General features: G+C 43.5%; 3 protein-coding genes across 5 annotated transcripts; 1 reads left to right on the forward strand and 2 right to left on the reverse strand.

Annotated features, from left to right (window-relative positions):
* Positions 1–18: 18 nt before the first annotated feature.
* On the forward strand, positions 19–4,004 carry wfikkn1 (WAP, follistatin/kazal, immunoglobulin, kunitz and netrin domain containing 1). Its single transcript, XM_044346205.1, has 2 exons — positions 19–1,495; positions 1,627–4,004. The coding sequence occupies exons 1-2, from the start codon at positions 1,229–1,231 to the stop codon at positions 3,136–3,138; spliced, it is 1,779 nt and encodes a 592-aa protein (XP_044202140.1). The 5' UTR covers positions 19–1,228; the 3' UTR covers positions 3,139–4,004.
* Positions 3,785–5,750, reverse strand: mettl26 (methyltransferase like 26). Its single transcript, XM_044346209.1, has 6 exons — positions 5,493–5,750; positions 5,101–5,263; positions 4,625–4,684; positions 4,426–4,493; positions 4,203–4,281; positions 3,785–4,092 (listed from the first exon to the last, which is right to left on the reverse strand). The coding sequence occupies exons 1-6, from the start codon at positions 5,684–5,686 to the stop codon at positions 4,036–4,038; spliced, it is 621 nt and encodes a 206-aa protein (XP_044202144.1). The 5' UTR covers positions 5,687–5,750; the 3' UTR covers positions 3,785–4,035.
* On the reverse strand, positions 5,677–26,016 carry LOC122979032 (girdin-like). Of its 3 annotated transcripts, XM_044346194.1 has the most exons (29): positions 25,608–26,016; positions 25,438–25,529; positions 23,660–23,765; positions 21,817–21,886; positions 21,158–21,216; positions 20,963–21,046; positions 20,464–20,604; positions 19,989–20,170; positions 18,787–18,868; positions 17,016–17,174; positions 16,649–16,795; positions 16,303–16,447; positions 15,041–15,709; positions 14,740–14,945; positions 14,456–14,650; positions 13,880–14,010; positions 13,626–13,767; positions 13,375–13,548; positions 12,885–13,046; positions 12,466–12,743; positions 12,045–12,188; positions 11,735–11,921; positions 11,360–11,505; positions 10,970–11,062; positions 9,956–10,158; positions 9,074–9,154; positions 8,235–8,462; positions 7,997–8,062; positions 5,677–7,729 (listed from the first exon to the last, which is right to left on the reverse strand). In XM_044346194.1, exons 1-29 carry the CDS (start codon positions 25,668–25,670, stop codon positions 6,600–6,602), a joined length of 5,565 nt encoding a protein of 1,854 aa, XP_044202129.1. In that variant the 5' UTR covers positions 25,671–26,016; the 3' UTR covers positions 5,677–6,599. The 3 variants fall into 3 exon arrangements, with proteins under 3 accessions (XP_044202129.1, XP_044202130.1, XP_044202131.1); XM_044346195.1 differs by lacking the exon at positions 9,074–9,154; XM_044346196.1 differs by lacking the exons at positions 8,235–8,462; positions 9,074–9,154.
* Positions 26,017–26,340: the final 324 nt, after the last annotated feature.

The raw sequence follows: 26,340 nt of genomic DNA on the forward strand, positions 1-26,340 counted from the left end.
ATAGATTTTTCTCCCTTTGTCTAGCCTGGGGCCTGTCGGTAATAAAACCGATGGGGGTGCTGAATTGATTAGCGGCTCTCTCGGTATTGGCCAGTTTTGGATAACCGGGACTTCGATGCAGCGCATGAATGCAGCGCGGTCATAAGTCAGCCAAAGGTTGCAGGGTCAGTGCCGATGAAAAGATGAGGGGAGCAGCTTCTCATCGCCTCGGGGCCGCGCCCGGACAAAGATGAGTCGCACACTATTGAAAATGTGGCGCTTTACGTCTTCCCACCTGACCGTGGCATCTCTGAGCTCCGTGTGAATGAGGGACAGTGCTAAATTGACCGACGTCTAGACAAGAAGGACGTAAACAACATGTTTTGCAAGACATGATGCGACACGCCCCGTGTTTAGTTTTCACGCGGTCCGCCTCGCGCTCCAGACGAGTTTTTGTACAATTTTCCCTTTGATTTGTGCAAGAAAATTAGTACTTAGATAAGTTTGTATTGCGTAAAACAGCTGGAAAGATATAATTATAACAGAAAATCTCATTCTAACCAACAACTACATCAGTTCTCAGCGATCAAAACAGCCTATTATCTTATTTATGAATGACACCTCTATAAATTCTGTCTGGACACATTTAACTTTGGGTTTCTCACCGGAATGTTTGGCTCCGTGTGCACGGTTGTTGGGACAGCTTGCCACCGCAGCACCACGTTTTCTTTGATGTTTTTACAATGTTTGTCCAGTTGCTTAGCGCATGGTGCTGCTTCATAAAAGTTTCAGACACTGGACGACCACGGGGGCGGTCAGAGGGGCTGCCCTTTCCACCTCCATTCACACTCTGAAAGGCTGATGTTGCGTCTTTTCTTTCTCATTGTGCAGTTTCGTTCGCTTATTCTGCTGCTCTGGGAAATCGAGAATTGAATTCAATTTTGCCCATTGTTGCAAGAATTTTGTTTTAATATCAAGACAAAACATTCCTGCGACCCAGATGCGTTTTTAAACTCATGTCTGGCTTATATTTTGTTCACTAAATGTCCAGCGCAAGGGAACTCGTCTTGATCGTTGGGAATACTACAACTCTCCTCTCTGCGCACGACAAACTGACTCTTGTTTCCACAATGTTTACGTACGGAAGGGACGACCACCTTTGAAAAAACGACTACAACCTACTTCCTTATTTGAAGACCTGAAGGAGTTATGGAATTACTCGGGGGGCGACTCATGCAAAAGAACAACAATGTATAAAATCCCTCTTCAACTCTTGGAGCAGAGATGCAAAAAGGATACAAGTTGGCCTGATGCGCCAAACTCAAATAAACTAGGATTAGGATGGATACGTGCGTATTTGTTGGTGCTCTTGGTTTGCGAATTACCCGAACTTTCTTTGTGTGCAAGTGTGGCAGGATCCAAAGTTGAACACGAGGGACTTTGTCCTAACAAGCTGAATTCAAATCTCTGGGTTGATGCGCAAAGCACCTGCGAGAGAGACTGCAAAGTTGATGAGGTGATGTAATTTATATTTTCCCTACAGAATAACAGAATGATCAGTTTTTTGCACCTGTATCTTACTCTGTTTATTTTTTTTGTATTTAATTCGCTTTCATATCTGCTGTTTTGTGCATCGTGTCTGTGCAGGACTGTGCTGACTTTGAGAAATGCTGCACCAACGTGTGTGGCCTCAACAGCTGTGTAGCTGCGCGTTTCTCTGATGGCACCTCTGCCCAGCCAGATGGGCAGGGTGGAGGTAAGGGAAGTGCTGCCCCCACAGTTACCTGTGACGGCTTTATCTGCAGCCAGCAGGGAGCGACCTGTGACATCTGGGACGGCCAACCCATCTGCAAGTGCCAGGACCGATGTGAGAAAGAACCCAACTTCACCTGTGCCTCAGATGGCCTCACATATTTCAACCGCTGCTACATGGATGCAGAGGCCTGCATCCGGGGGGTGTCTTTAACTGTAGTCACCTGCCGCTTCTACCTCGCCGGACCCCACACCAGCCCCCTGCCTCAGGACACTACGGCTCACCCCACCCCAACATCCTCCCAGGATGACCCCATGCCCCCCACACTGTACTCCAACCCTCACCATCAGTCCATCTATGTTGGAGGCACAGTCAGCTTCCACTGTGATGTTATAGGAGTCCCCAGACCTGATGTAACATGGGAGAAACAGAGTGAACGGCGTGAGCGGCTTGTCATGAGACCCGATCAGATGTATGGCAACGTGGTTATCACCAACATTGGACAGCTTGTCATTTACAATGCCCAGGTTTGGGATACAGGCATCTACACCTGCATCGCACGCAATTCTGCAGGAGTTCTGCGTGCAGACTACCCGCTGTCTGTCATACGCCGGGCTGATGATGATTTCTCTGAAGACCCTGAGATGCCCATGGGGCGGCCATTCTCACCAGCAGACTGCCTGGCTGAACTAGACCTGAGAGTGTGCAGTGGTGAGCGCCATGTGGATTGGTATTATGACAGCAAGCTGGGCTCCTGCATGGCCTTCAGCAACGGTGGATGTGACGACAGCCGCAACCGATTTGAGACCTACGAGGAGTGCAAGGCCTCCTGTCAGAGAGAGGGGATGGGTATCTGCTCCCTGCCTGCCGTTCAGGGTCCCTGCAAAGCTTGGGAGGTGCGTTGGGCCTGGAACTCCCTCATGAAACTGTGCCAAGCGTTTGCCTACGGGGGCTGCCATGGGAACGCCAACAGCTTCCGCACCCAAAAGGAGTGTGAGGCAAACTGTCCGCAACCCAAAAGGAAATCCTGTAAGACCTGTCGGGTGAAGGGGAAAATGGTGCCCAGCTTGTGCCGCAGTGACTTTGCCATCGTGGGACGACTGACAGAGCTGATTGAGGATCTGGACTCTGGTTTAGCCCGCTTCAGCTTGGAAGAGGTTCTCAGAGATGAAAAGATGGGTTTGACCTTCTTTAATACAAAGCACCTAGAGGTGACTATTGCTAAGATAGACTGGAGCTGCCCCTGCCCCAACATCACCATGGAGGAAAACCCTTTGCTGGTGATGGGTGTAGTGCAGGATGGCATGGCCATCATCCAATCAGACAGTTACGTCAGAGCCATAACTGAACGCAGACTCAAGAAACTACGTGAGGTTCTGGGGAAAAAGGCCTGTGGGACATTTTGAAACTTAGGACTTAAGACTTGTCATCCCAGATGTTTAAACTAATAAATGGGCCTGTGGTCATCTGAACCTTTAGCACTGAAGCTGATATTTAATACTTTTTTTAATCAAATGTTATCTATGTTCATAAAGTTATGGAAGCTATTTTTGTATGTATGATATATATTCATTACAACACAGGTTGTACTACATTCCAGATGTGTTGTGAGGCCTTACTAATGCTGAAATGCTTGGTTTTAAATAACTATAAAATAGATTTTTTTTCTTTGATTATTCTTCATTTTGACATGTTCTTTGTGTTATTATTCTGAAAAATGAGATAGTAGCCAGAATAGCAGCCACACAAGCTGACCAACCTAACTTTTGATGCTAAAAAAAATAGTTACCTACAGTGTATTGCCTCTATATTGTGTTTTTCTGTTTTATTGTATTATGTTTATTAGTTATCTTTATATTAGTTGTTTACATTGGTGTTCCCTTCTGTTGTTGATGTATGCTTTCAAGACCTAATGTGCAGCACATTCCCTCTTAAATATCTATCTCTACAAAGCACTTCTCCTAAGTTAGTTTTACTGATGTTTCTGCAAACTGAAATAAAAAATAAAAAGAGTAGGTAGCTGTATGGAGGCAAATACAGACACAGGCCACGTAAAGCTGTGAGCTTCATTCATTTTACTCAAGTCTGCAATACAGAATGTAGTGTATAATAGATTGCAATATAACAATTCTGCTCAATTTATTTCATCTACTGTCAGTGTGTATTAGAATAAGGGGAAACATGATTTGTTTACAGTTCAGAAAAATTTGGCAATGTATCTGAGCTTCAAGTGTAAGTTAAGGCGCTTTGACCCTCCTGCTCCGATACTGGTCTGCATCCAGAAAAAGAAACAATGGGACACTTCACACCAGACTCTCCTTCCTGAACAGAAGACACTTGTTGTTGGCTGGCATGTCCACCTAACAAAGAAAACATTTAAATCATACATTAGTTCAACCAGTATTCCCATAATTGCATTGTTTATGTTGTCATCTTTTTTAAAAGATAAAAAAGTATGTTGATTACTTACTATTTTCTCCAGGAATAAACCATTTCTTTGTGCTATTGAAGTGAGGAATGCGATATCTCTGAGGCCCCACTCTGGGTTCCTGTGAGATAAAGCGATAAATCTTAAAACAAACGCATATTTGGTTTCACACACAAATAAGTTTAAGTTTGGTACTGTGTGACCATTTCATTCATAATAATATTGAGTTCCATGAAACACTGCAGATTCATAAAATACACTTCACCTCTGCCGTAAGCTGTAGTCAAAGTCAACGTTGCTCTGTGGGGTGATCTGACCATTCACTGCATAGGGCTGAGTGTCAAAAGCAAAGGATGTGATATAACATTTACCATCACACTTTCATATTTAGATTTGTTAATATTAGTGCGGCATGAATGTGTTAAGTGCATGTTTATAACACCATGAAACGGTTTTTCACTCACCCCATATGTCAATAATAGGCCTTGTGGCTTCAACACTGCTCCAGCCCCCTTGAATAAACCCTAGAAGAAGAAAAGGGATGTCTTCAGGCTCTAACATCACATCATGCGTGCAGAGTGTGAGTGGCAGGAGGGGCAACTACTTCAGTCTTTTTTAAAGGATTGAAAGACCTGAGGCAGAAACTGTAAAGGGGCATTGATTACAGTAATCACCAAGAGTCAAAAGCCTTATGCTGTATATAGACACTCTGGATGGTATGTATTGCAGTATTTCCACTTTATAGCTATTCAAACTTTAACAATGTTAAAAAATGCTGTAATCGTCAAAGCACTGGGGAATTTTAGATACAACCAAGGCTGGATAAATCCACTAGGGGGCCTCATAGTAAAAGTGAGCAATGGGGCCACAGCAGCATCAAAAACACACAGACACACACACACACACACACACACACACACACACACACACACACACGAACCTGTGTGCAAGCTATTGGAGAAATGTGGATCATGTTGATGTTGACTACCAGATCGAGGCTCTCTGGCTGGATCCCTCCCCAGTACTCATGGGGCAGAGAAACATCCAGGTGGATAGCAGGCTTCACATTATGCAACTGATAGTGGGCTCTGTACGCTTCTATACTGAGAATAGAAACAAAAGATATTATTGTTATTGCGGACACTCTCCAACAAAACACGCGTATACCAGCAGAGTACGCCTGCATCACTCGTACTTCTCATGCTTGGTGCGCAACTACTGTACTACCTGCGTAGGACGACCAATGCCTCATATTACTCAGCGATTCATCTTCAATTCGGCACCGCAATTACGTACGTTTATAAGCTGCTCTTTAAATGTAAAAACTGTTACCTGGCCAGAGACTGACGGTCATACTCGGAGGGCTGCCAGGTTATGTTTCGCAGGGCCTGAGCGAAGTGTGTGACGTGCTGCCCGGTGCCGGAGGAGATCTCCAGTGCCTGCAGGGGTCTCCCGGTGTTCACGCTCTCCCCGAGCACCGCCAGGATGGGGTCCTTGTTCCTCTCCGCGGCGGCAGCGTTCAGCATTGTGCCAAACTCTGGGTATAACTGTCGAGTTATACGATACAGCTTACGGAGCCACTCCAGCGGACCCGACTAGGTTACACCACGCAGAGTAACTCAACACCTGCCCACGAATGTTTTGTTTTTTCGACTAAAATGGCCCACTTCCGCGTTGCGTCCGGTGACAGGGCTGACATCCAATAGGAATACTGGGCGGGCACAAGTTCTCCGCACCGTTATAAAAGCATGACTGTGCGCTTCTGTAAATTTTAATAGAGGGTTTCTTTTATTTAAGGGGAAAAAAAGCAACCAGGTTCACATCATATTTTACAATATTTACACATTATCTCACAATCTGAACATCACATTTCCCCCTACCATCAAATTCAAATCTAAGAGACAGAAATCAAAGTATAATAAGTTAAAAGTACTGCCTGAGCATGAGGACATAAAAAGAAATAATACAATGACGAGTATGTTTTGGCAAACACAAATATACATAACAAAGGATTGTCAGTGTGGTAAAGTAAAGCTAAACATGCTTGAGACACAACAACAACCTAATTATTAACAGGCAAAAGAAGATCTATACATAGGCCTACTGAATTTAGTGTATTATGCAGAACCTGTGCAAACAAATCTGAACAGAAACTGTGAATTGCTTTATCTGTTACTCAGGTATATTGTATAAGAAGTAAAAGCTGGTAATGTTACTATAGCAGTGTGATAGAAATCAGAACCAAAAGCACCTAAACATCTTTTTACTGAATGCACCATGTAATATTACTGTGTTCTCAGGTAAACAGTGGAATAAACTGCAAAGATACAAAATTACAGTAACTAAAATTGTGTGCTTGTGCTGATGTGATGAGAACTGGCTTGCAGCTACCTGCTTTATTTGAATAACGCAACATACAAAACGATTTGACAGTTGCTATCATGCAATTGTGAGCGGTTTGTCCTTCTCTTCCAGCCCAGCTGCATGTTCTGCATTCTCACTCTGCTCATTTTCCACCTTAAGCAGTGTTTGCGACGTGTTATGAGCAGACTCTTGGCTCACAAGTGGGCAGTTTTGCACCAGAGACGAATTCAGACAGAGGAAGGTTTGGTTGTTCTCAAGTGCATCCAGACTCTTCGTGCTAGTCACCACAGAATCACTGAAGATGGTATTAGAGAAGACAGAATTGAAAGTGAATGAGGAGCCAAAAAGTGGCTCCTGTACAGGGGATCTGGGGCGGTCTGTGGCAACAACGATCTCTGGGTCTCTGGGGGGTTTGACCGGAGGAGCGGCCTCAAGTTCTTTGTCTTTACTGTCTGGTTGTTGATTCTGATTGACTGTTTCCTGCTGCTCCTGATGACTGCTCTCCTCTGAGACTGGGGTGGGGAGCGGCTCAGCCTTGACTGCAACCCTGCAGTCGCTGTTGACGCTGGAGCGACGGGACGAGCCCTCGGCTGTGGAAATGACACTGCTGGCACGAGGGAGACTTTTAGGGGACCTGGGCCCCTTTAGTCGCACCTCTTTCCCCAGAGGAGTGGAGAAGCAGTTGAGGCAGCCAGACATTGAGGATGACTTACCCTGAACATACAACACTGTAATCGGTGAACAAATTGAGGCTCGGTGGGTTTCAGCTTTGCTAGGGCTCGATTTTGAATGAATCCCATTGAACACTGGGCTCATTCTGACCGTGCCCCCTGAATCTGATGAGCGACGTGTTACTTTCCCTCTTGATCCCCTCCTGATGCTCTTTGTACCCCTCATAAGCCAGAAGTCCTGAGCTGGCCCAGGTTCTTTCTTTTTTGGTGTGACCTGGAGATCTGAATTCTGGCTCTTGGTAATGGGCATGGTAGACGCTTTCTCCTTGTGTATAGCAGAAGAGCTTGTGTGCTGTTGTTTCTGTGTGTGCTGGGGGGTGGAGGTATCACAGGGTGGCTGGTAGGAGGAGGAGGAACGGCGTGACTGGGGCTGTTGGACAGGGCTGCTGCCATTCGACCAGGGCTCGTTATCCAGGCTCAAGCTGAACTCACCACTGCTCTCACTTTGGGCTCGACTCTGGACCACGTTGAGCCCTGGAAAGGAAGTACATAAACAAAATAATTATCTCTATAGGATTACATGTCCATTTTATATCATGCGTATCAACATAATATTCTTCATGACCAATAGGGGGCAGCAGAATCAAGTCTCCCTGGTAGTTGCTGAACTCTGCGGTCAGCATACAGATTAATATGAAACAAGGTCATGATTGCGATTTGATGGATTTACTCTAATTCCTGAGCTGGTAATACATCTGTATGCTTGCTGAATCCTCTAAACGAGTATCCACAGGGCTTTACCGTGGTTTTGCAGCTCATCGTTGTCCTCAAATCCAGATGGCACAGCACTATCGTTTGAATCCTTGTCTGTGGGACATAAAATATAAATAAAATGAGAAATCACTGAATGGGTACAGGTGAAGTTTTTCATGTCACTCTTCTCAATAGCCTCATCACATAAAAGCACAAGCATGTGTTGCTCTACTCTTTACAAATGTAGATGACGTCAAATGAAACAATGGCTCATGGATGGCTCTACCTGTCACCCACAGCTCAGAAACATCTGGGACAGTCTCAGTAGTGTCAGTGGCTGTGATTTGGAGATGGCCAGATGGCGGAGTGGTGGGATGAAGGTGGAGGATGGACAAGATGGATGTGGTAAGGGATGAGGTCAATGCGTCTTTCCTGTCCTCTTCCAGCTGCTCTGAGCTGTGTGCCCACTGCTTGTCCTCGAACGGGGCCGAGGGGTACGCCAAGCTGCTCAGGGCTGCATTGTTGGATCGAGGAGTGGAACAAGTGGGAGGTGGATGAGGGAAGGGGTAGACAGATGAACTAGTCATGGAGATAATGAGGGGTTTTTTTCTGTGGTGTGGAAAACATGGATGGTTTGCTTTCTCCATAGACCATACAGTAGTGCATCATTTTTGTACTAGACTCTTTCCCTACAGTGCAGTGGACTCCTGGTAGGACAGTGCTCATGTGACATCAGTGTCCTCCTGCAATGCAGCATTTCTTTGACCTCTGTTGTTAGATTAAAATATCCCAGATTGTCGTCCAATGAGGCTACTTTGCAGGAAAGTGACTGCTGTAGATGCTTAAATCTGTAATATCATATCAAATTATTATCATCAAGTTATTGTGGTTAAATGGTGTTGGCATGAATGGACAAATTACTGACACATGACCACTGGTTTTATAAGTGCTGGGAAGCATCCTTGTTGACAATAATGAACTCAAACTGGAGTTACTTTAGCATTATGGCATGTAGTAGATGATGAAAATCATAAAGAAAAGGCACGGCTAGTATTACTGAGTTAGCAGCGAAATAAAAGGCTTCAGTCAAGATGGGGTCAAACACTGGACCACAGTTTTTCTTACACATGGAACGGCGGAAGAGGGACTTGACTTTGTCTCTGTCCTTCAGCCTGTTCCTCATACGGGGAAACATTTTCAGTGTGGCTATTTAACAGCAAGTGCAGCCACATGGGAGGTAGACGAGAGGTGACGGATGCAAGCAGAGAGAGAGAGAGAGGGGAGTAGGGAAAGAGGGAGGTATGTAGGAAGGGAGGGAAAATACAAGGGAAGGAGGGATGGAAGGAGTGAAGAAATACATTAACACACGAGAAAGACAAAGGGGAGACAAATTGTGGACTGCTGAGGAAAGTTCACACACATCATGCATCAGGAAGAATGACACAACATATGCTTGCTTTTTTTAACACGCTGAATTCAATCATCACTAACTTTTGAATGACTAAGATCTCATTCTTCATGTATGAGGGTTTATAAAAGGTTGAGTCATGCACATCTCAAGCAATTGTTAAAAATGTTTCAAACCGATTAAAAACATTTTGTTCAGGACACAATGTGTGACAAAACAAAGAAGAGCACACGAACACTGTGCTTAAACAGATTTTACTTAAAAATCCTTTGAGTTTTTGTGTCTCCTTGAAAAATGTTGCAGTGGAGGGGGTAATTTTGTCAGATTTGGGGAAGATATCCGTCCTTCAAATGAAGCTACATCTGCAGATCTGTCTCTCTGTCCACTGGCTGTGTGCTGGGCTTTACATGAACACTCTCCTGAACAATCTTTATGCCCTGCCTCTGACAGTGGTGGTCGCCTCAGTGGGAGACAAGGCTTGACTCTTACTTCCTGGTCTATGGCTGAAGTGATGATGATGGGACTTTGGTCCTTTAATGAGATCGGTTCTGCCAAGTCTATGGGAGATGATCTGGTGGATTCAAGAAGCTCATACTCACTGCTGTTACGTTGGGGTGAGATGGCATCACCTGCTGAAGTGCCTCCAGAGCCATCTGAGCTGATGAAGGAGCTGTTATCGTGACAGGAAATGTGTGGCTCAGTAACACCTGAGTGTGTTGGTGTGGGTGGACGCTCTGGTCCATGCTCGCGGCTGCTGGATTTGATCAACTTCTTCAGCTTTAGAGTGATCCAGTTCCCACGCCTGTGGAAGAGCAGATGTACAAGAGGAATGAATGAGAGGCAAATAACCTCAGTCCTGTCATATCTACCACCCAATATTTCATTTATTCACTTGCATATTTCTATTGTGGAAAAGGTCTTGTGTACATGTCATTTGGCCAATCATCTCAGGTACATTTACTTCTAGGTTTCAAGGTTGCCAGTCACCACTTTAGGGCTGCATCTAGCAATTATTTTCATTATTGCTTAATCTGCCAATTATTTTCTCAATTATTTGTTTTGTCTATAAAATGTTAGAAAATAGTGAAAAATTTATAATTTCTTAGAGCTCATGGTGGCATCTTCAAATGTCTTATTTTTTCTGATCAACAGTCCAAAATCTAAAGATATTAAAGTTTACAATCATGTATGGCACAGAAAAGTTTTAAATCCTTACTACCGAGAAGCTGCAATCAGCAAACTTTTGTTGTTTTTGCTTGAACAATGACTAAAATGACTGATTTTCTGTCGATCCATTAAAATTAGCTACACCACTCTAACCCACATGACTGATGTGTTATGAAGAGCACAGAAAAGCGTTGGTCAACAGTCAGTCAAGCACTGCTAATCATAAAGAGTTGAACTAAACTAGCAAACAGTGGGCTCACATGAGTGTTTTCCTCTTTCAGATTAAAAAATAGATACTTATGAGAAGTTCCTGCCAGCCAGGTAGCATGCTGACAAACATGTCCTGCTGTAAAGATCAGGAAAACTATTCATCTCAATGTATAAGTGAGTACACAATGAATGCAGAGAGTCATATCACTCTTGTAATGGTTTAAAAAAGTAGTTACCTGCGAGGAGGTGAGGGCTCATAGAACTTGTACTGGTCCATTATCTTCTCCTCTAGCTTCTCCTTCTGCCTCCTCAAATCATTAAGCTTGTCACTGAACAGAGACAACAGAGAGAGACGATTAATAAATCTTCAGTTATAATCATAGTATATAATACTTTGGTGTTTTTGGGCTGTATCAAACACGGAGCACTAATGTAACAACTCATCAACAAAATATTGTAAATCAACTCATCAAACTCTATTTAATGGAAATATATCTTGTCATGGTGTTAGCCCAATTTCTGCATTTGGCTCACACCACTCATCTTTCTCCCCAGTACCTGTGTATCTTCAGCACAAATGATCACATCATGGTAAAATATGGTATGTTTTGGTAATGTCTGCTTACATATACTGTCGCTCCTCAACGTGAAACAGATCCTTGCTCTCCATAGTCTGTTCCAACAAGGTTCGGTTCTGCAGCATCAGGGTCTCAATCTGGGTGAGCAGATGGCGATTTTCTTCCTCCAGGTTGCCTTTCAACTGGCTCAGCAACTAAACATCACATAGACAAGCAGGTGTATATGCATACCTGTGAGCATGTATTGTTTGTCACACAATTATTAAAATGAAATTTTGCAACACAACGCATTAAACCAGCTAATTGAGCCTATGTAGCCCTGACAAAGTCAGTGATAAAGAGAGTTTATACAGACTGTAATGAGGTCAAGAGGCAATTACAAGGGACAATACCACACCAGATCAGCTTGCTGCATGTTCATACCTCACACTGATTAGTGAGCTTTGTGGAGGTGATGTCCAGCTGCTGATACTCCTTTTTGAGCTTGGAGAAGTCAGCCTCCAGCCAGGTGTGCTCCAGCTTGGCCTCATTCAGCTGGCTCTTGAGCTGCTTGTGATCGACTGTGAGCAACTCATTGTCATTAAGAAGCTGACGGTACGTCTGGTTCAGCCTGAAAAATATGGACAATGTGAGAAAGTGTGTGCGTGGGCTTTTGTTTATTTGCAGGTGAAAGTGAACGTCAATTAATGTGACAGATTTGTGCATTAGTGTGTATGTGCTTGTGCCTCCTCACCAGTCCTTCTCATCGCGGAGCCTGCAACATTCAGCAGCGGTGGTGCTGTGCTGTTCCTTCTCAAGAGCCATCCTCATCTGCTCCTCCTTCAGAGCTTTCTCTAGGTCTTCTAGCTTGGTACGCTGCTGCAACAGGCTGTTGTACCTAAATATGTGAAGGTAATTTTTAAATGCACTTTTGCCAGCCAATTACGTCTTACACTGATCTGATAAAGCAGGAGAAAAAATGAGCCTTGAGGCCTCATTTTGCTTCAATTACATCGAAGCAAAATGTGTTTTTAATCAATCATTCCTAGTGACTCAATGAAAACTAATAAAAACACTGCAGTTAATTAGTTAAGCAGAAAATATTATGTCATATACTCATATATCCTCATATTCTCTCTCTTAACCTCAGCTTCCCTGTCTCTTCTCTGCCTCACCTGTCCTGCAGTGTGCGATGCTCCAGCTCCAGAGTGCGGTGGGCATTTTTCAGACAGCCATGCTTGCCCATCAGGGTCTCATACTCCATGGCTTGCCGCTCATGCAGAGCCGCCAGCCGCTCGTGATCACGTAATAGCTGCTCATGGGCACCACGCAGCTCTTCACGTTCACGTATGGCGCTGTCTCGCTCACCTTCTGTCCCTGACTGCTGATGCTGCAGCTGAACGTTCTGGGCCATGAGGGAGGCGCTCTGTGAGTTCAGTGTGGATTTCTCAACCTGGAGAAGAAAGAGGGCCAGTTTTGGGGTTAATGCTGCTGCAAAGGCTTGATAGAGAATCTTGTAGGACTATATCAGGATTACATGAGTGGGCTGTTATGTAATGTTCACTACAGAGAATAGAGTGTGCTGTATTGGTACCTGCAGGTTAGCATTGTGCGTCTGCAAGGCCGTGTTGTTCTCCTGCAGTGAGGCAGCCTGCCTCTGCAGGGCAAGAATCTGAGCCTGTTGGCTGTCAGACTGGCTCTCCAACTGCTTCAGCTGGGACTGCATAGCCTGGCGCTCTGCCTCCAGTGTCGCATTCTGTATGTGAGAGGAGAGGAGAGGGTAGGAGAGGGGAGGGGAGGAGAGGGGAGGGGAGAAGAGGAGATAAGAGGTGATGAGAGGAGAGAAGAGAGGGGAAGTTAGTTATTCTGACTACAGTGACTACATGCGAATGCAACAGTACTGTCTGCAGGAGGAACAACATAACAACCAGTAGTGTAATATCAGCTTTAGAACAATGTCTCTTCTATTAACAACGTTAAGTTGGCATCAAAAGGGAATTCTGTTGTGTAAGGGAATCTGTCATTTAATGTAATCCCATGAGGCCCTTAAGACCAATAAAGAATAAAGTCTTGCAGCAACTTACATTCCTCTCTACTTCAATCAGGCGGTCTTTGAGCTTCAGCAGCTCCTTCGTGGCTTCCTGGCTTTCGCGTAGCCATTCGCTCATCACCTTGCCAGTCTCTCTTGGAGGTGTGGAACTTGCTGCTGTCCACTCCTCCTCCTGCCTCTGCTGCAGGGCCTCATAGCTCAGCCTCACCTGTGTGATGGAGAGATGTCGAACCCTTGAATCTGGAGAAGAGGCCTACAAAGCTGAACTTTACTGACACGACTTACATTCTTGAGCTCTTGGCGCAGCTGCTGGTTGAGGGTGGAGGATTCCTGCAGACGAGCCTCTAGGGCGGCCATTTTGTCCTCTTTAATCTGAAGAGACTTTTTCAGGGACGACTCCAGCTCTGACTCCAGCATCTTGAACCTGCTGCTCGGAGAATGATTTTATTTTGTAATACATTTTGAAACAATCATTTCAAGAGTTCCATAATTTCAATAATCTAAATTATATAAATTCCAAGCTGTATGTATGTCTGCACCTGTTGTCTGGTGCATCTTGTTCCGCTTGCTGTGTACTCTCCTGGTTCAGGATCTTCATCTCCTGCTCATGGGCCAGCCTCTCTAGTTCATTATCTCTCTGCTGGGTCTTCAGTTTCTCGCTCACCAGTTCCTGGAGAGACATCATTTTAATGTTAAGCAGATGCTTTGATGTTCTTGTGAGAGATTTTGTTCATATTAAGACAAAAAATTAAATAACATTTTTTTAAAAACCTTTTTTGCCAAGTTGGGGTATTTAAAGCTGCACTAATCAATACCTCTATACTAACGATTAATTAAATGACTACATTTTAATTAAAAAAAAAAAAATGTCTGTAGTCAGCTTGTGTTCAGTTACTTGTTTTGGATTATACATTACGGATCATGTATGAGTTTGTAAGTGTGCGCCTATCAAATCCAGTCAAAACTAAAGCTGATGTCTATGGGGAATACACGTCAAAGCTGCTGTACAAATTCCCAGGGGAAACAGTGCATTATCAGTGGAATTTCAGGGTAGGTCAGGGCAGATTATTTATCCAGTCAGCGTAAGCCGGGCAGCCCAGACTTCCTCCCCTCACCTCTCTGAGGGTGGCCAGGGTCCTTTGGTCGATAGCAGTTTGCTTGGTCAGTTCTCTGTTGTCTCTCTCCAGGCCTTTGACCCTCTCAGCAGTCTCCCTTAACCCCTCCACCTCCTTGACTACAAAGCGCATCTCCCTTTCCAGGCTTGCCATACAGACGTTACTGCTGTCCAAATTGGCTTCCTGGATTTCAGTCTGAAACAGAAGAAGGTAGAACAGTGTTTTTTTTATTCAACCATGACATTATCCTACCTGCACCTAATAAACAGGCCTACTGTACCTACCTGCTGGCGGAGTCGTCGATTCTCTTTCTCCAGCTGCCTCTTTTCCTTCTCCAGAGCTGTGGTTTCTTGCTCCAGGCTCTGCTTCTCTGTCTCCAGTTGTTCCAGACGTCTCGCAGAGATCCGGAGTTCCTCCAAGCTGGCCTGTAGACTCTGGTTCTCTGCCTCCAGCTCCTGAACCTCTGCCTCCAAACGCTGGACTTTTCGGTCTAAAGAGATAGAAGAGGTAAAAAAATAAACTATGTGGAGTGTGTAAGGGGGTTAATCATTATTTGATTACAACATTATAATGTATAGCACCTACCAGTGTTGTCAAGGGAAGTCTGTAGATGTTGATTAACTGTGTCCAGGGCCCTGCACTTGGCCTCCAGCCGCTGTGTGTGCTTGCTGGCATAGGAGGAGCGTGTTGGCAGACCTGTGAAGATGCTGTCGTGGCAGGGGCTGCTGTTCTTCGAGCCAGGGGAATGATCACGTGATCCAACAAAACAATGGCGCCTATTGTGATGGTTTTCTAATACTTCCAGATCAGACATCAGTTCTTTGAGATGGTCTCCTCTGTCTCCGTCCTCTAGCTGTCCTTTTTCCTGAATGTGAAGGTTTGAATTATCTGTGAGGAGGATCTCACTATGGATGTCCTCCAGATCTTCTGCTTGGTGGCATTCTGAAACTCCATTGGACGTCTGCTCTGTTACTGTACTGAGCTGGAATACATTAGTGTGGTTTTCTATATTTGAGCAGTAGGTTTGTAACTCTGTGGGTTCATCTGTTGATGAGGTACAGTTGTTGGTGTTACAGACCACCTGGCAGACATGGTCATACTCATGACGGAGGCTGTGTTTGGGCTGGTTGCTGTTATTAAGAGAGGCATCTCTGAGATCCTCTATGGTCCTGAGGAGACTTCGGTTCTCCTTCTCCAGCTTCAGCATGCGACTGCGGGTCCTCTCACTCACCTCCTCACTCAGAGTCTGCTGGCCTTTAGACAAACACATCATGACAATTAACTTTGGGTCCAAAGAAGGTGAGAACTCAAGATTGACAATGAAAAACTGATAAACATTTAAAGTGGTAGTTTGGTTAGGGGGAATTTTCCTACTGATGCAGAGTCAGACATACTTGGGGATCATTTTAAAAAAGTCTCTATGCTATTTACATGTCTTATGAATCTATCTAAACTCATTTAGTCTGATAAATTAGCGATATAAGATGAGTAGGAGCTCCACTCAAATGTAGGGAAATACTCTCTATCTTTTGTTGAGCCTGAGTGCCGAAAAGTGCAAATTCTGTGTGCATGTAAATAAAAGAGGATACAGTAATCTAACTTCTCCAATAATCCTTAAATTAGAAAATGTAATAAATTAATAAATAAAATTGGTAAATTAGTACTTAGACCAGCCATGGGAGAAGGTTTAACGTGTTTTTGTTGATTTGAGTTGAACTGCTCCACATCCAGTAATGGAGCTAAATGTATGCACACCCTTCAGTAATTTACATAACCATCTCCTTAATTATCTGCTCTACCTATCCAACTATTAACATCTATCACTTCATCTGAACACCAGCCTTTACCCTGAGAGTCCCCAGTGGTCTTGGAGAGCTGCTCTAACTCCCAACCCAGGTGCTGGGACTCCTCCATGCTCCTCCTCTGTGCCAAACACAGAGCCAGGTTCTCTTCTTGCAGCTCCTCGATGCGTTTCCGATCAGCCTCCCTCTCCTGAAAGGGAGACACAAAGTTATCAATGAGCACGGTTTCTGTCCAAGCTGCTAAAAGTACAAGATGACCACTGAGAGTCAAAGAGGACTTGTTGATCTAATTTTCAGTTCTTGATGTTTTTGAGTTATACGCTACTGGTCTGTGTTGTCATTTGTAGAGGAGGCTTAACACAAGACATCTCCCTGTGTGCAGAGGTCTGACCTGTTCCATGTCGTGGATCCGGGCCTTCAGCAACAGGCTGTGCTTCTCCAGCTGGTGGATTTTATCTGAGCGTGCCCTCCAGCCTGCCAACTGATCCTCCAGCACCTCTTTGGTCTCCTGTAGCACCCTGTTATCCTCCTTTAGCTCCTGAGATACAAAAACACACACAACTGTCATATTTCTCTTAATCTCCATCTTTCGCGTTTACATATGTAAGGAAAACTACTACAAATCTTACTCCTTACATCTTATCATCCAAAAAATTATTTTAAAATTCGTTAATATGTGATTGGCACATCAGACTAACCATATATGATCAAAATTAATGTCTCAAAATTCACTGGTGAAATATTTATACTGCATCAACCTCCACTTTGGCCTTGTAGAACTCCATCTTGTGCAGTTGCTCTCTGTAGCGTCCCACTTCACTCTCCAGCTTGTCCGCCTTGATGGCTCTCTCTCTCAGGGCGTCCAGCTCGTCACGGTAAGTGCGGGCTGCGCGGGCGTCCACAAGCAACTGGGAGTTCTGGTGAAGGTTCAGACAGAGTCATGATTTTTAGCAAAAACTTTAAATAAATGTAGATCTGCGCCATTCTTTCTCAGCTTGTCTTTACTGCAGAAAACCTTTTTGGCCAAGTTGGTTTATTTAAAGCTGCACTAATCAATACTTTTATATTAAGAATTAATCAAATGACTACATGTATGTGAAAAGGGGTTGCATGTAGTGATGAACCCACAGAGATTTATGAGATTTATGGCCCAGCACTAAACAGCAGACAAAGCTGGCGACTAGTTAGCGAACATGGTGGAGCATTTAGCAGCAAAAGAGTCAGATTTTTTTCTCAGGAGTTTGTGGAAACCACCGGCTAACATGAGAGTGAATATTGGTCAGAAATACAAATCCAAATAACAGCGTCTCCATGTCTGCTGGAAGTGAAAACAAGTAACTGTTTGCTAACACGTCCAGTATATCAACTTTATCAATGCTGCTTTAAATTCCAGTCATTGTTGGAAACATATGAACCATGCTAACTATTGCAGCCAACCTAAGCCAAAAGGCTTTAAAGGCATACTATGTCGGATTTGTCAGTTGCTGTTTGTAAATACAACATTTTATAGTTGACCCCTCCTCCTCGGTTCAACGACACCAGAGCGAGAGAGAGAGAGAGAGAGAGAGCAGTGGTATTCGAGCGAGCTAGAGAGCGAATAAAGAGGGGGAGCGGCGGTAGCGAGAACAAAGCAGTGAATCACAGAAAAATAATGTTATTTTCTGCTTGTTTCATGGCAGTTATGTTGCAAAGCACAAATAAACACGCCCACACCTCTGCACATATCAACACAACCCCGTAGGAAGGTGCCGCATTGTCGGGTTTGTTGTGAATGCAGCCAAAGGGCACGCTTCATCCTGTCCACTGTGACCTCTCTGCTCTGTGTGTGTGTTTGTGTGTCTGTGCATGTGTGTGTGTGTGTGGAGCTAAGCCCCTCACTTGGTCATACAGATACAGACCTGTTCTCTTTATACATCCATGACACAGACAGAGAGCAGAGAAGAGAGACAGAGAGGTAAATATCCCATTTCAACAGCGACAATCGCATTTAAGGGAAACACTGAAGCACATAAAAAAACAGTGCTGTAACCTGGTCGCTATGTTTTTAAAGAATCTCAACCTCACACCTTGTGTGCTGTTATTGGCTAGGAGCAACACACCCACTGACCAAAGGTTTACGCCCAGCAAAGTTCTGGACATAGCAAAATAATAAGAAAATAAGAAAATACAGGCAGAGGGAAGAGTCTCTGCGGATACATACACCGCCACGCACTTCTAGTGGGTCATGAGTGATGATTGAGAGGGATTGCTTTTGTATGAGTCTATACATTGTTGTTTTAGGAAAATCCTACATAGTATGCCTTTAACAGAGAATATGAATTGGGATCTCCTGTTCAGATAAATCCACAAAGGCTTTAGCTGTGTCTTTGAGTCAGAGTTCGGAGATTTAAATTTGGTGTCATTAAGCACTGCTCTGCAGCAAAGTATGGTGTGCATTAATCTGTATAATCTGCAGAGCGGTCAGAAGGTTACTGTGTGTCACTATTAGAAGGAGCTGTAATTTATTCTTTGTCTTCTTTGACTTCAAACCTCCTGCTGGATCCTCTTCAGCTCTGCCTCCATGTTCTCCAGCTCGTGTCTGCAGTCCAGCGTCTGTTCACTCTTCTCCTCTCTGTAGGGTTGGGTGAACAGTGCAGGCGGGTAGGTTAGTGTGCACTACTTACTATTTTTCTGCAATAACTTTGTATATATTCAAATAGTTTAAATGAACATAGAGTGAGCATGTACACATACACACATTCCACATTTTAATCATCATTGCAAGGAAACAGAATGTATCAAATGCTGAATGGTAAATTTAAAATGGTGTATAGGCCCTTATTATTGCTGTTGCTACAACTTACATCTTTTAAATCTACACATAAAGGATTACAACACAATATTTTCCCTATACCTGAACCTCATTTTACCTATATGTTTTTTTTTTAAAAAATAAATTCTACATGTATTATTTTGCTGGTTGTTGCAAATGCCTGTTCAGATGCATACAGTATATGTATAAAGAAGGCCAAGGCAAGTCAAGTCAAGCCATACTTGACGGCTCTATGTGACATTGTGTTTGCTCAGAGGGAACAGTATGTTAATCTGACCATCCCAACAAGAGAGGACAATACACTGGAGAAGACGGGGACAGAGTGCAGAGATGGAACTGGGATCTTGATTGGATCAGGGTTAGTGTGTGTGTATGCAGTATCTGCAGAAACGCAGAGCCGATGTGGGTCAGTGGCAGTGCACAGCCATGGAACTTGCCAGGCAGGCATTAATGTGGGCCAAACTCCCCCGGGGCATCTCCTATCCTGTAGTATCTCTCTTTCTCTCATTCACTCATTATTGGGAGTTCCCCAGAGAGGAGGCTACCTCAGCTTCCTTACCAACAACCCACTTATAACATGCTAAGAGATTATATAATAAATTATCTACTTTGGGAAATTACAACCTTTAGCCAGGATGATACAGCTCTTTTTCTGTTTTCTTATTCATTAGCATATTTGCTGTGCGATGCTTTTTTGACTGTAAAATTGTAAAGCTGCTGTATAAAGTGAAAATGATCTGCTCTCCTGATTGTGTAAATTATATATATTTTTTAGCATAAATATTTTATCCATATTTTTCATCCTCTCATGTTAAACTGCATTGTATTTTTTCATTTTTATAAATGAACAATAAACTATTTTTTTTGGTGACACAGCTAGCTAGTGGTGTGACCTGAACTCTATCCACGCAGTACTCACAGCTCTTGTCTAAGTCGTCTGATCTTAGCCTTAGAGTCGGCCAGCTCCACCGCCAAGTGTTGCTGTGTCCCGGCCTGCTGCTGCTGCTGCATGATGGGAGGGTAGCTGGCAGACTGCGGGCTGGAGGGGCTACTGAGCAAGCTAACCACACCTTCCTTTTCTTGCGTTAGCTCTGCTATAGTCTGCAAAAAAGGAAGGGATAGAGGAAATATCCAATTTCCTCTCAACATCTGTGCACTAGAAGCATAGCTTGTTGACTGAAATGGTTTCACTGTGATGATCAAGTATGTCCACAGTGATTTTATGTTTCATACGGACAATTTGTAGCCATTTACTTCATTGCCAAATTACAACTGCGTGTGCAGAATATGTTTCGAGGGTTCAGATAAGTTGCAAAATTCACAGAAAAATGCAGGTAATATATTAGATCATCTTAAAAAATTATAATTAGTGATGGAAAAACAAACATGAGCACCTCCAGATGGGTGTCCCTCTGATCCAACAAGTGTCGGAGGTGCATGGCCATGTTTCTCGCCATGGCCTCCAGCTCATCTGGGTTCACTTCACTGGACTCCAACCACTGCAGATCTAGCACGTTCTCTTGACTGTGAGTCAACTGGAAAATATTGGAAAGGGACAATCAGGGTACCAAAGGATAGAGCAATATAATCTGCATGAACACATAATAGCATAATGATCATCTTGATGCAGCTATAAATTTCACAGGCAATCACTGCTTTCAGTTCTGAATAAATTCTTGGTTTTGAATAACTTGAGCAAGCGCCATAACATCGAGGTAACTTGTAGATGACAGTATATTGATCATGTTATTGGAAGAGGTTGTGATATGAGTGTTTTTATCCTCAGAACTATTCCTATAATCTGTACATTTCCTATGTTATCTGTTATATTCAGCTAACATGGCTCATTTGACCTTCTTTTTTCATTTGTCCCAAGAAGAAGAAATCAGATACCTCCTGAATGTGCACAGCTATGGCTGCTTTTGTGTCAAAGTCAAGTGTCTGGATCCTCTCGATGTACTCCTCTTTCTTCTCACACTGAAAATGAGAATAAAAAAATGAATTCGCTCATGCAGCCTGGTTCTGGGGTAGAGAAAGTGGTTATTCTGCATACATTGGACTCAAACTTCAGACAGTCAGTGTGTTTACCTGGACTGCACATCCCAGTAGTAACAGCAAAAGCTTCTTCATCTCCTCCAAACTTTGTTCTGTGGTGGTGGAGGGGCAAGTAACAAAAAGTTAATTATCTGAGATGAAACTTATCAGATGAAAGCACCGAGGGCTGCTGGCATGGATTGAAGTGGAATAGAGCGCTGGCTGGTGAATTTGGGTCATCAGTTACCAAAGCCTTAACATCACATGCCAGTGTTGTTATCAGACTGATAGAGTGAAATTGAATTAAAATGGTATAGGACTGAGCCAAGACAGACTGTGTGTGAATATCTGAACCAATTATTTGGGGATAAAATGCTGAATAATGGTCATTGTTCAATATTTAAACACAAAGATCATCACTTGAACTGCACTGATACTGCTGTATCATTTAATTTTACTGTCAGGGTTGTTGGAACTTTTCTTTCAAATGATGGATATCTCATTTTTTAAATTAAACTCTTCATTTTCTCTTAGATCTGTTAATTTGACCGATTTTACAAGCAGCCAGCAAATGAACCAGGTCCATACTACAAATATCTTACTCTGTATCTACTCTGAGTATCAGCAAACAGACTAATCGGGCTTCCAACCGTACACTGACTTAGCAGCTCCACTTGAGAAGAGAGAGGAAGAACACTTTTAAAAGAGCATACCACAGTAAGGAGTCCTGCCAAGCAGCAACACGTTTGGCAAAGGAGTCATTATCAATTGTCTCAGATTATCCTGTGAAAAAAAAAGAGAAACAGAGAGGGAAGAGGGAGAAAAAGGAAGATAAGCACATTTCAGCCAAACTGAGGCGAGAACAGAATAAAACCTTTCTTGCGGTCTAGCCAAAGTGCCTGAATGGACGGGGACGTATGTATGTACAGCACATAGCAGCTGCTTAGACGCATGTATAGAAACTCAGCCAACAAACGGGCGAGTGCTCTGAATGGGTAGATGACAGAGCCAGTTTCCCCGGTGCGGTGGTGAAATCCCCCAAAACTGCAGCCTTGTTTTTAGCTATAAGTGGTTCGTGTTCACGAGTGCATGTACAGTATGTGTGTAAATACTAGTGTGTGTGTGTGGTTTAATAGTGATTGTTAATAGCTCCTCATGGAACAGTGACTCTGTAAACTTCAGGAAACTATTAGTGATTCCCCTGTGAGAGGAAACCTACAGTACAGTTGACTGGAATCATTTAGTCTTTGATGCAGTACAGCGAGACTACACCAACAGTCGCATTTTCCAGTGACTGCCACCCTGACCGTTTGGGAAAGTTCAACTGACTGGTTATGGCTCTCCCATCATCCTCCCTTTTCCACATTTATGTGTGATTATGGAGTGTGGAGCTCAGATTAAGTCTCGAATGTTTGGCACTATTAGAATATTTGGATCAGGATATTTGATTTGAGGATGAATCAGTGTGCAAATCTAAATATGTCAGGGATACACGGCACTACAGCATTTTACTGTATTAATTTGTTTGACTAGATATACAAGTATAATACACACCAGTTGCAGCTTAATTATGTCTCTGTCAGTTCTTCTAACTCAAAATATCATACATTTTTTTCCAAAAGTCAATAAGTAAAGCCCTCCAGCTGACCTTACAGAATAAAAATAGCCTAAATTACACTGGAACGGATGTGGTTTCACACGACAGCAGGAGTTTAAAGATGCAAAAGCTACATCGACTTTTTCTGCAACGGAGTCTGAAACAAATTAACTTTCTTCATGATTTTCTCTTAGCAAGAAGTAGACGTTATTGATCTCTGCCATTTTTATTTCCTCCAGAATTAAGTGCTAGGGTGGAAAGCTGTGTTGAGAGACATCAGAGTGAACTCTGACTGACACCAAAATGTAAGAAGAAACCAAACTTTATCTTTACCAAGAGCAATTTCAGTAGAAACAATAATTCGACATGATGTTGAAAATAACGCTGTTCATCTGTGGTGACAAAAATAATAAAAAGCCATCATTCCTTTACTGTACGTACCTAAAGAACTTGATTGTTCCACTCCAGTGAAATTACTTTTTTTGTGATCTCAACAGATCTTAACAGATGACAGCTTAGCTCCAATTGTACTTAATTATTCTGACATAGACAGAAAATCCAAGATTCACCAGCCGTGCTGTCTGCCGCTGCAGTGTCTCGTGCTTCAAATGTGTCACTCTAAAGCTCTGTGACCGCAGCTTTACTGTGGCCCGCTGCTGCGCTCTAACCTCGCTACTGTGCTGATTACACAGATGTTGACATGACTGATATTTAGGGCACGCATCTTAGGAAGAACCAGATGAGCTGCTGGGACACAAGTGCTACCAACTATCAGGTTTGTGTGATCCAGTGTGTGTGTGTGTGTGCCTGCACGATGCAAAGTTGAGGTGGAGAAGAAAAATCCACATCAAACATTCATATATCATAATCCCATGTCGAGAGAGATGTAGAGTTAAGCAGCCTGTAGCTTGGATGCATTATATAACATATTACATGGCTAAGAAACATCCCACACTCACCAGATAATACGTCTTGATTTGCTGGACGAGGAAGTTCAGGTTGCGGATCCTCTGACTTGGATCCCTGCTCACCTTTTTTGCACCCTGAGGTGTAGGAGGGGGATTTCTGAAGATGGGAAACAACATAAAGGCATTTTACCCAACATTTCTACTATTCCCAAACAAATAAGCGACTATCACTGGGATGGGATGAAAGGAAGCTGGTAAAAGTTTTGGCTTTAGGAGCGCCATGAAAACATGTATGAGGTCTCTATTCATTTCTAACTTTAGCCTGTGTGACGTCATTCCTTTCAGCCACCAAACTGGACTGTTTTCCAGCCAAATGGGGTGGCGTTAGACTTTCCACCCCAAAGAAAACCTTTCGTTGGATTCTTGAGCTGCTGGTACGGGCCTACTGTAGCGACTAACTGTCACATAATATGCTGTTATCGTTCACAGGCCCCAGTGCAGAAATGTAGGTCAGTCTGCATCCTTTCTTGTCGCCCAAGAAAAGATACCTTTGTGAAATAAAACACTAATTGTGTCTGTTGGGTGCAGAGTACAATAGTTTTTTCAAAGGTGCTGGCGAACAAACAGAAACAAGTGATGGACCAAACTATAAAGTTTGATCTTGCTTCTTGTATCCCAGCAAAGGGACAGAGGGACAGACAGACAGACATCCTAAAAGACACCTAGAGAAAGACAGACGCTACCTAACTGTCCTGCGCATCACATTGTTGGTCAGCCTGTCTCTCTCTCTCTATGCTGTTTGTCCTGTTTCTGTCTCTTCCTCCCCTCCCTTCCATCTGTGTCCCAGTACCATAAACACCAACAACAAGGCCCTAATCCCAGAGGGTCTCCCAATCCAAGAGATTATCCCGCCTCCTCCCCTCCCCTCAGTGCAGCATTGTTTTGCATTTAGAGCTGGTTATTGTGACCCTGGGGGATAAGTGGGATGAATGGATACTGTAGACTTGGGGTGGCTAGACAGCATTATCCACAAGTGCATTGGGTCATCATTTTTTTTTTTTTGACCTTTTCTTTGCAACTCTTTGATTTCAGATTCTACCTTCAGTGTCTGGAGCATCAGTGGATCCTAACAGGGAAACTAAAACCAGCATCTTGCTGCTTATTAACTCACAGTAGTTTTTGACACAACTGTAAACTGCCAGTGGACCATCAGTTTGAGTTTATTATGGGTGAGGGTAATTCCCTCAGAACATACGGCCCACAAATCATAATCTCTTAAGTAGCATCTTGACAGTATCTATGATGCCCCTCATGTCTTGGCAGATCTGGCACACTTCTAGTCTTCAAACTGATGTCCCTCAGTGTAGGTCGTGTATCTATAGCTTTAATGCTAATTCTAACATTTTTGGGGAGACCCTAACCTGTAAGTCATGCGGAAGTTGCATTTAAAGACTGCTGCAGACTACAAAGATCCCTTTTATTACTGCAGAGCGACAAAGCCAGCACTGTTAGTGCCTGGATAAGAATGTTAGCAGACACTTGGTGCTCTATCAGTCCCTGCTGTAGATGACATGAGGGAAAAGATAACTACAGTAATTCTCAAAAAAAAGACTTTGATTCGGATGATTCTGTTTGATACAGGTCATTTCATCAAAACTTTACAGTCAATCATAAATGAATGACAGATGCTATATATAGTCTAGGATGGAGCATGGCTTTAAAACACAGGCTACTAATCTGAATGTCAATCTGGACACTGTTCAAAACCTAAATTTGAAATGTGACAAATGAAATAGAAAGTGACCCACAGAAACTAAGCCACAACTTACATTTGGCTCATTATGTCATTCAAAAAGACTCCATCCAGTAATTCAGAAAAGTCCAAGTGCACACCTCCATCATTTGGCACAAATGTCGTCACCTAGATAACACAGAGAGTACAGGATGAGTTGTAATATCAGTCTCTGGCAGGAAAATCGAAGCCTTCTGCATTACTTACCCAAGTGACCAATGGACTCAGCATGAATTGATCCAGACAGGGCAGAAAAACCCCACTTTCCATCGTGAATCAAGGTTGTGAGAGATTAATCTCAACAGAATATCCCAGCTGTTTCTATCAGGAAAAGGCTGATGGCTGCCTTGCAACTACATTTTCCTCAGAAGTCATCCTGTCTTGCAAAAATAAGTGCATCATTCAAGTCGTCTGAGATCCCGTTCCATCCATCTCATTTAAACTAGTTGACAATGTGCTCTTAGCGTTTTCACTCCCAGACACCTCTTGAAACTACATCCATGAGATCTGACAGTTTCATCGACGTCAAGTCCGTGTTGAAACGCGATCCCATCCGCATTTTGTCCCGCAACACCTCACACATCCTCCATGGTCCTCTGCTGCAAAGGCATCTGCCGTCAATTCCCCCCCCCCACCCCCTACCCCTCCTCCTCCTCCTCCTCCTCCTCCCAGCTTCCCTACTCACACAGAAAGAGTTAGCAATGATGTATTAGTGTGATTTTTTTAAAAAAAGAATAATCAATAAAAAGTGACAATTCGGCCCAACATGCTACTCCTTGAAAAACCCTCAAATCTAGACAGAACAAAATGAATGGTTCCCTCCCCTTAAGGATTCTTAGTTTAGACCCACTGCAGCAGAAGTGCTAATAGAGCGATCCGAAATATCTTTGCCTTTAATCTGTTACCATGGCGACCGCTCCCACACCCCTCCCCATCAGCA

The sequence above is a fragment of the Thunnus albacares genome, chromosome 3, assembly GCF_914725855.1.
Source record: "Thunnus albacares chromosome 3, fThuAlb1.1, whole genome shotgun sequence".
NCBI lineage: Eukaryota > Metazoa > Chordata > Actinopteri > Scombriformes > Scombridae > Thunnus > Thunnus albacares.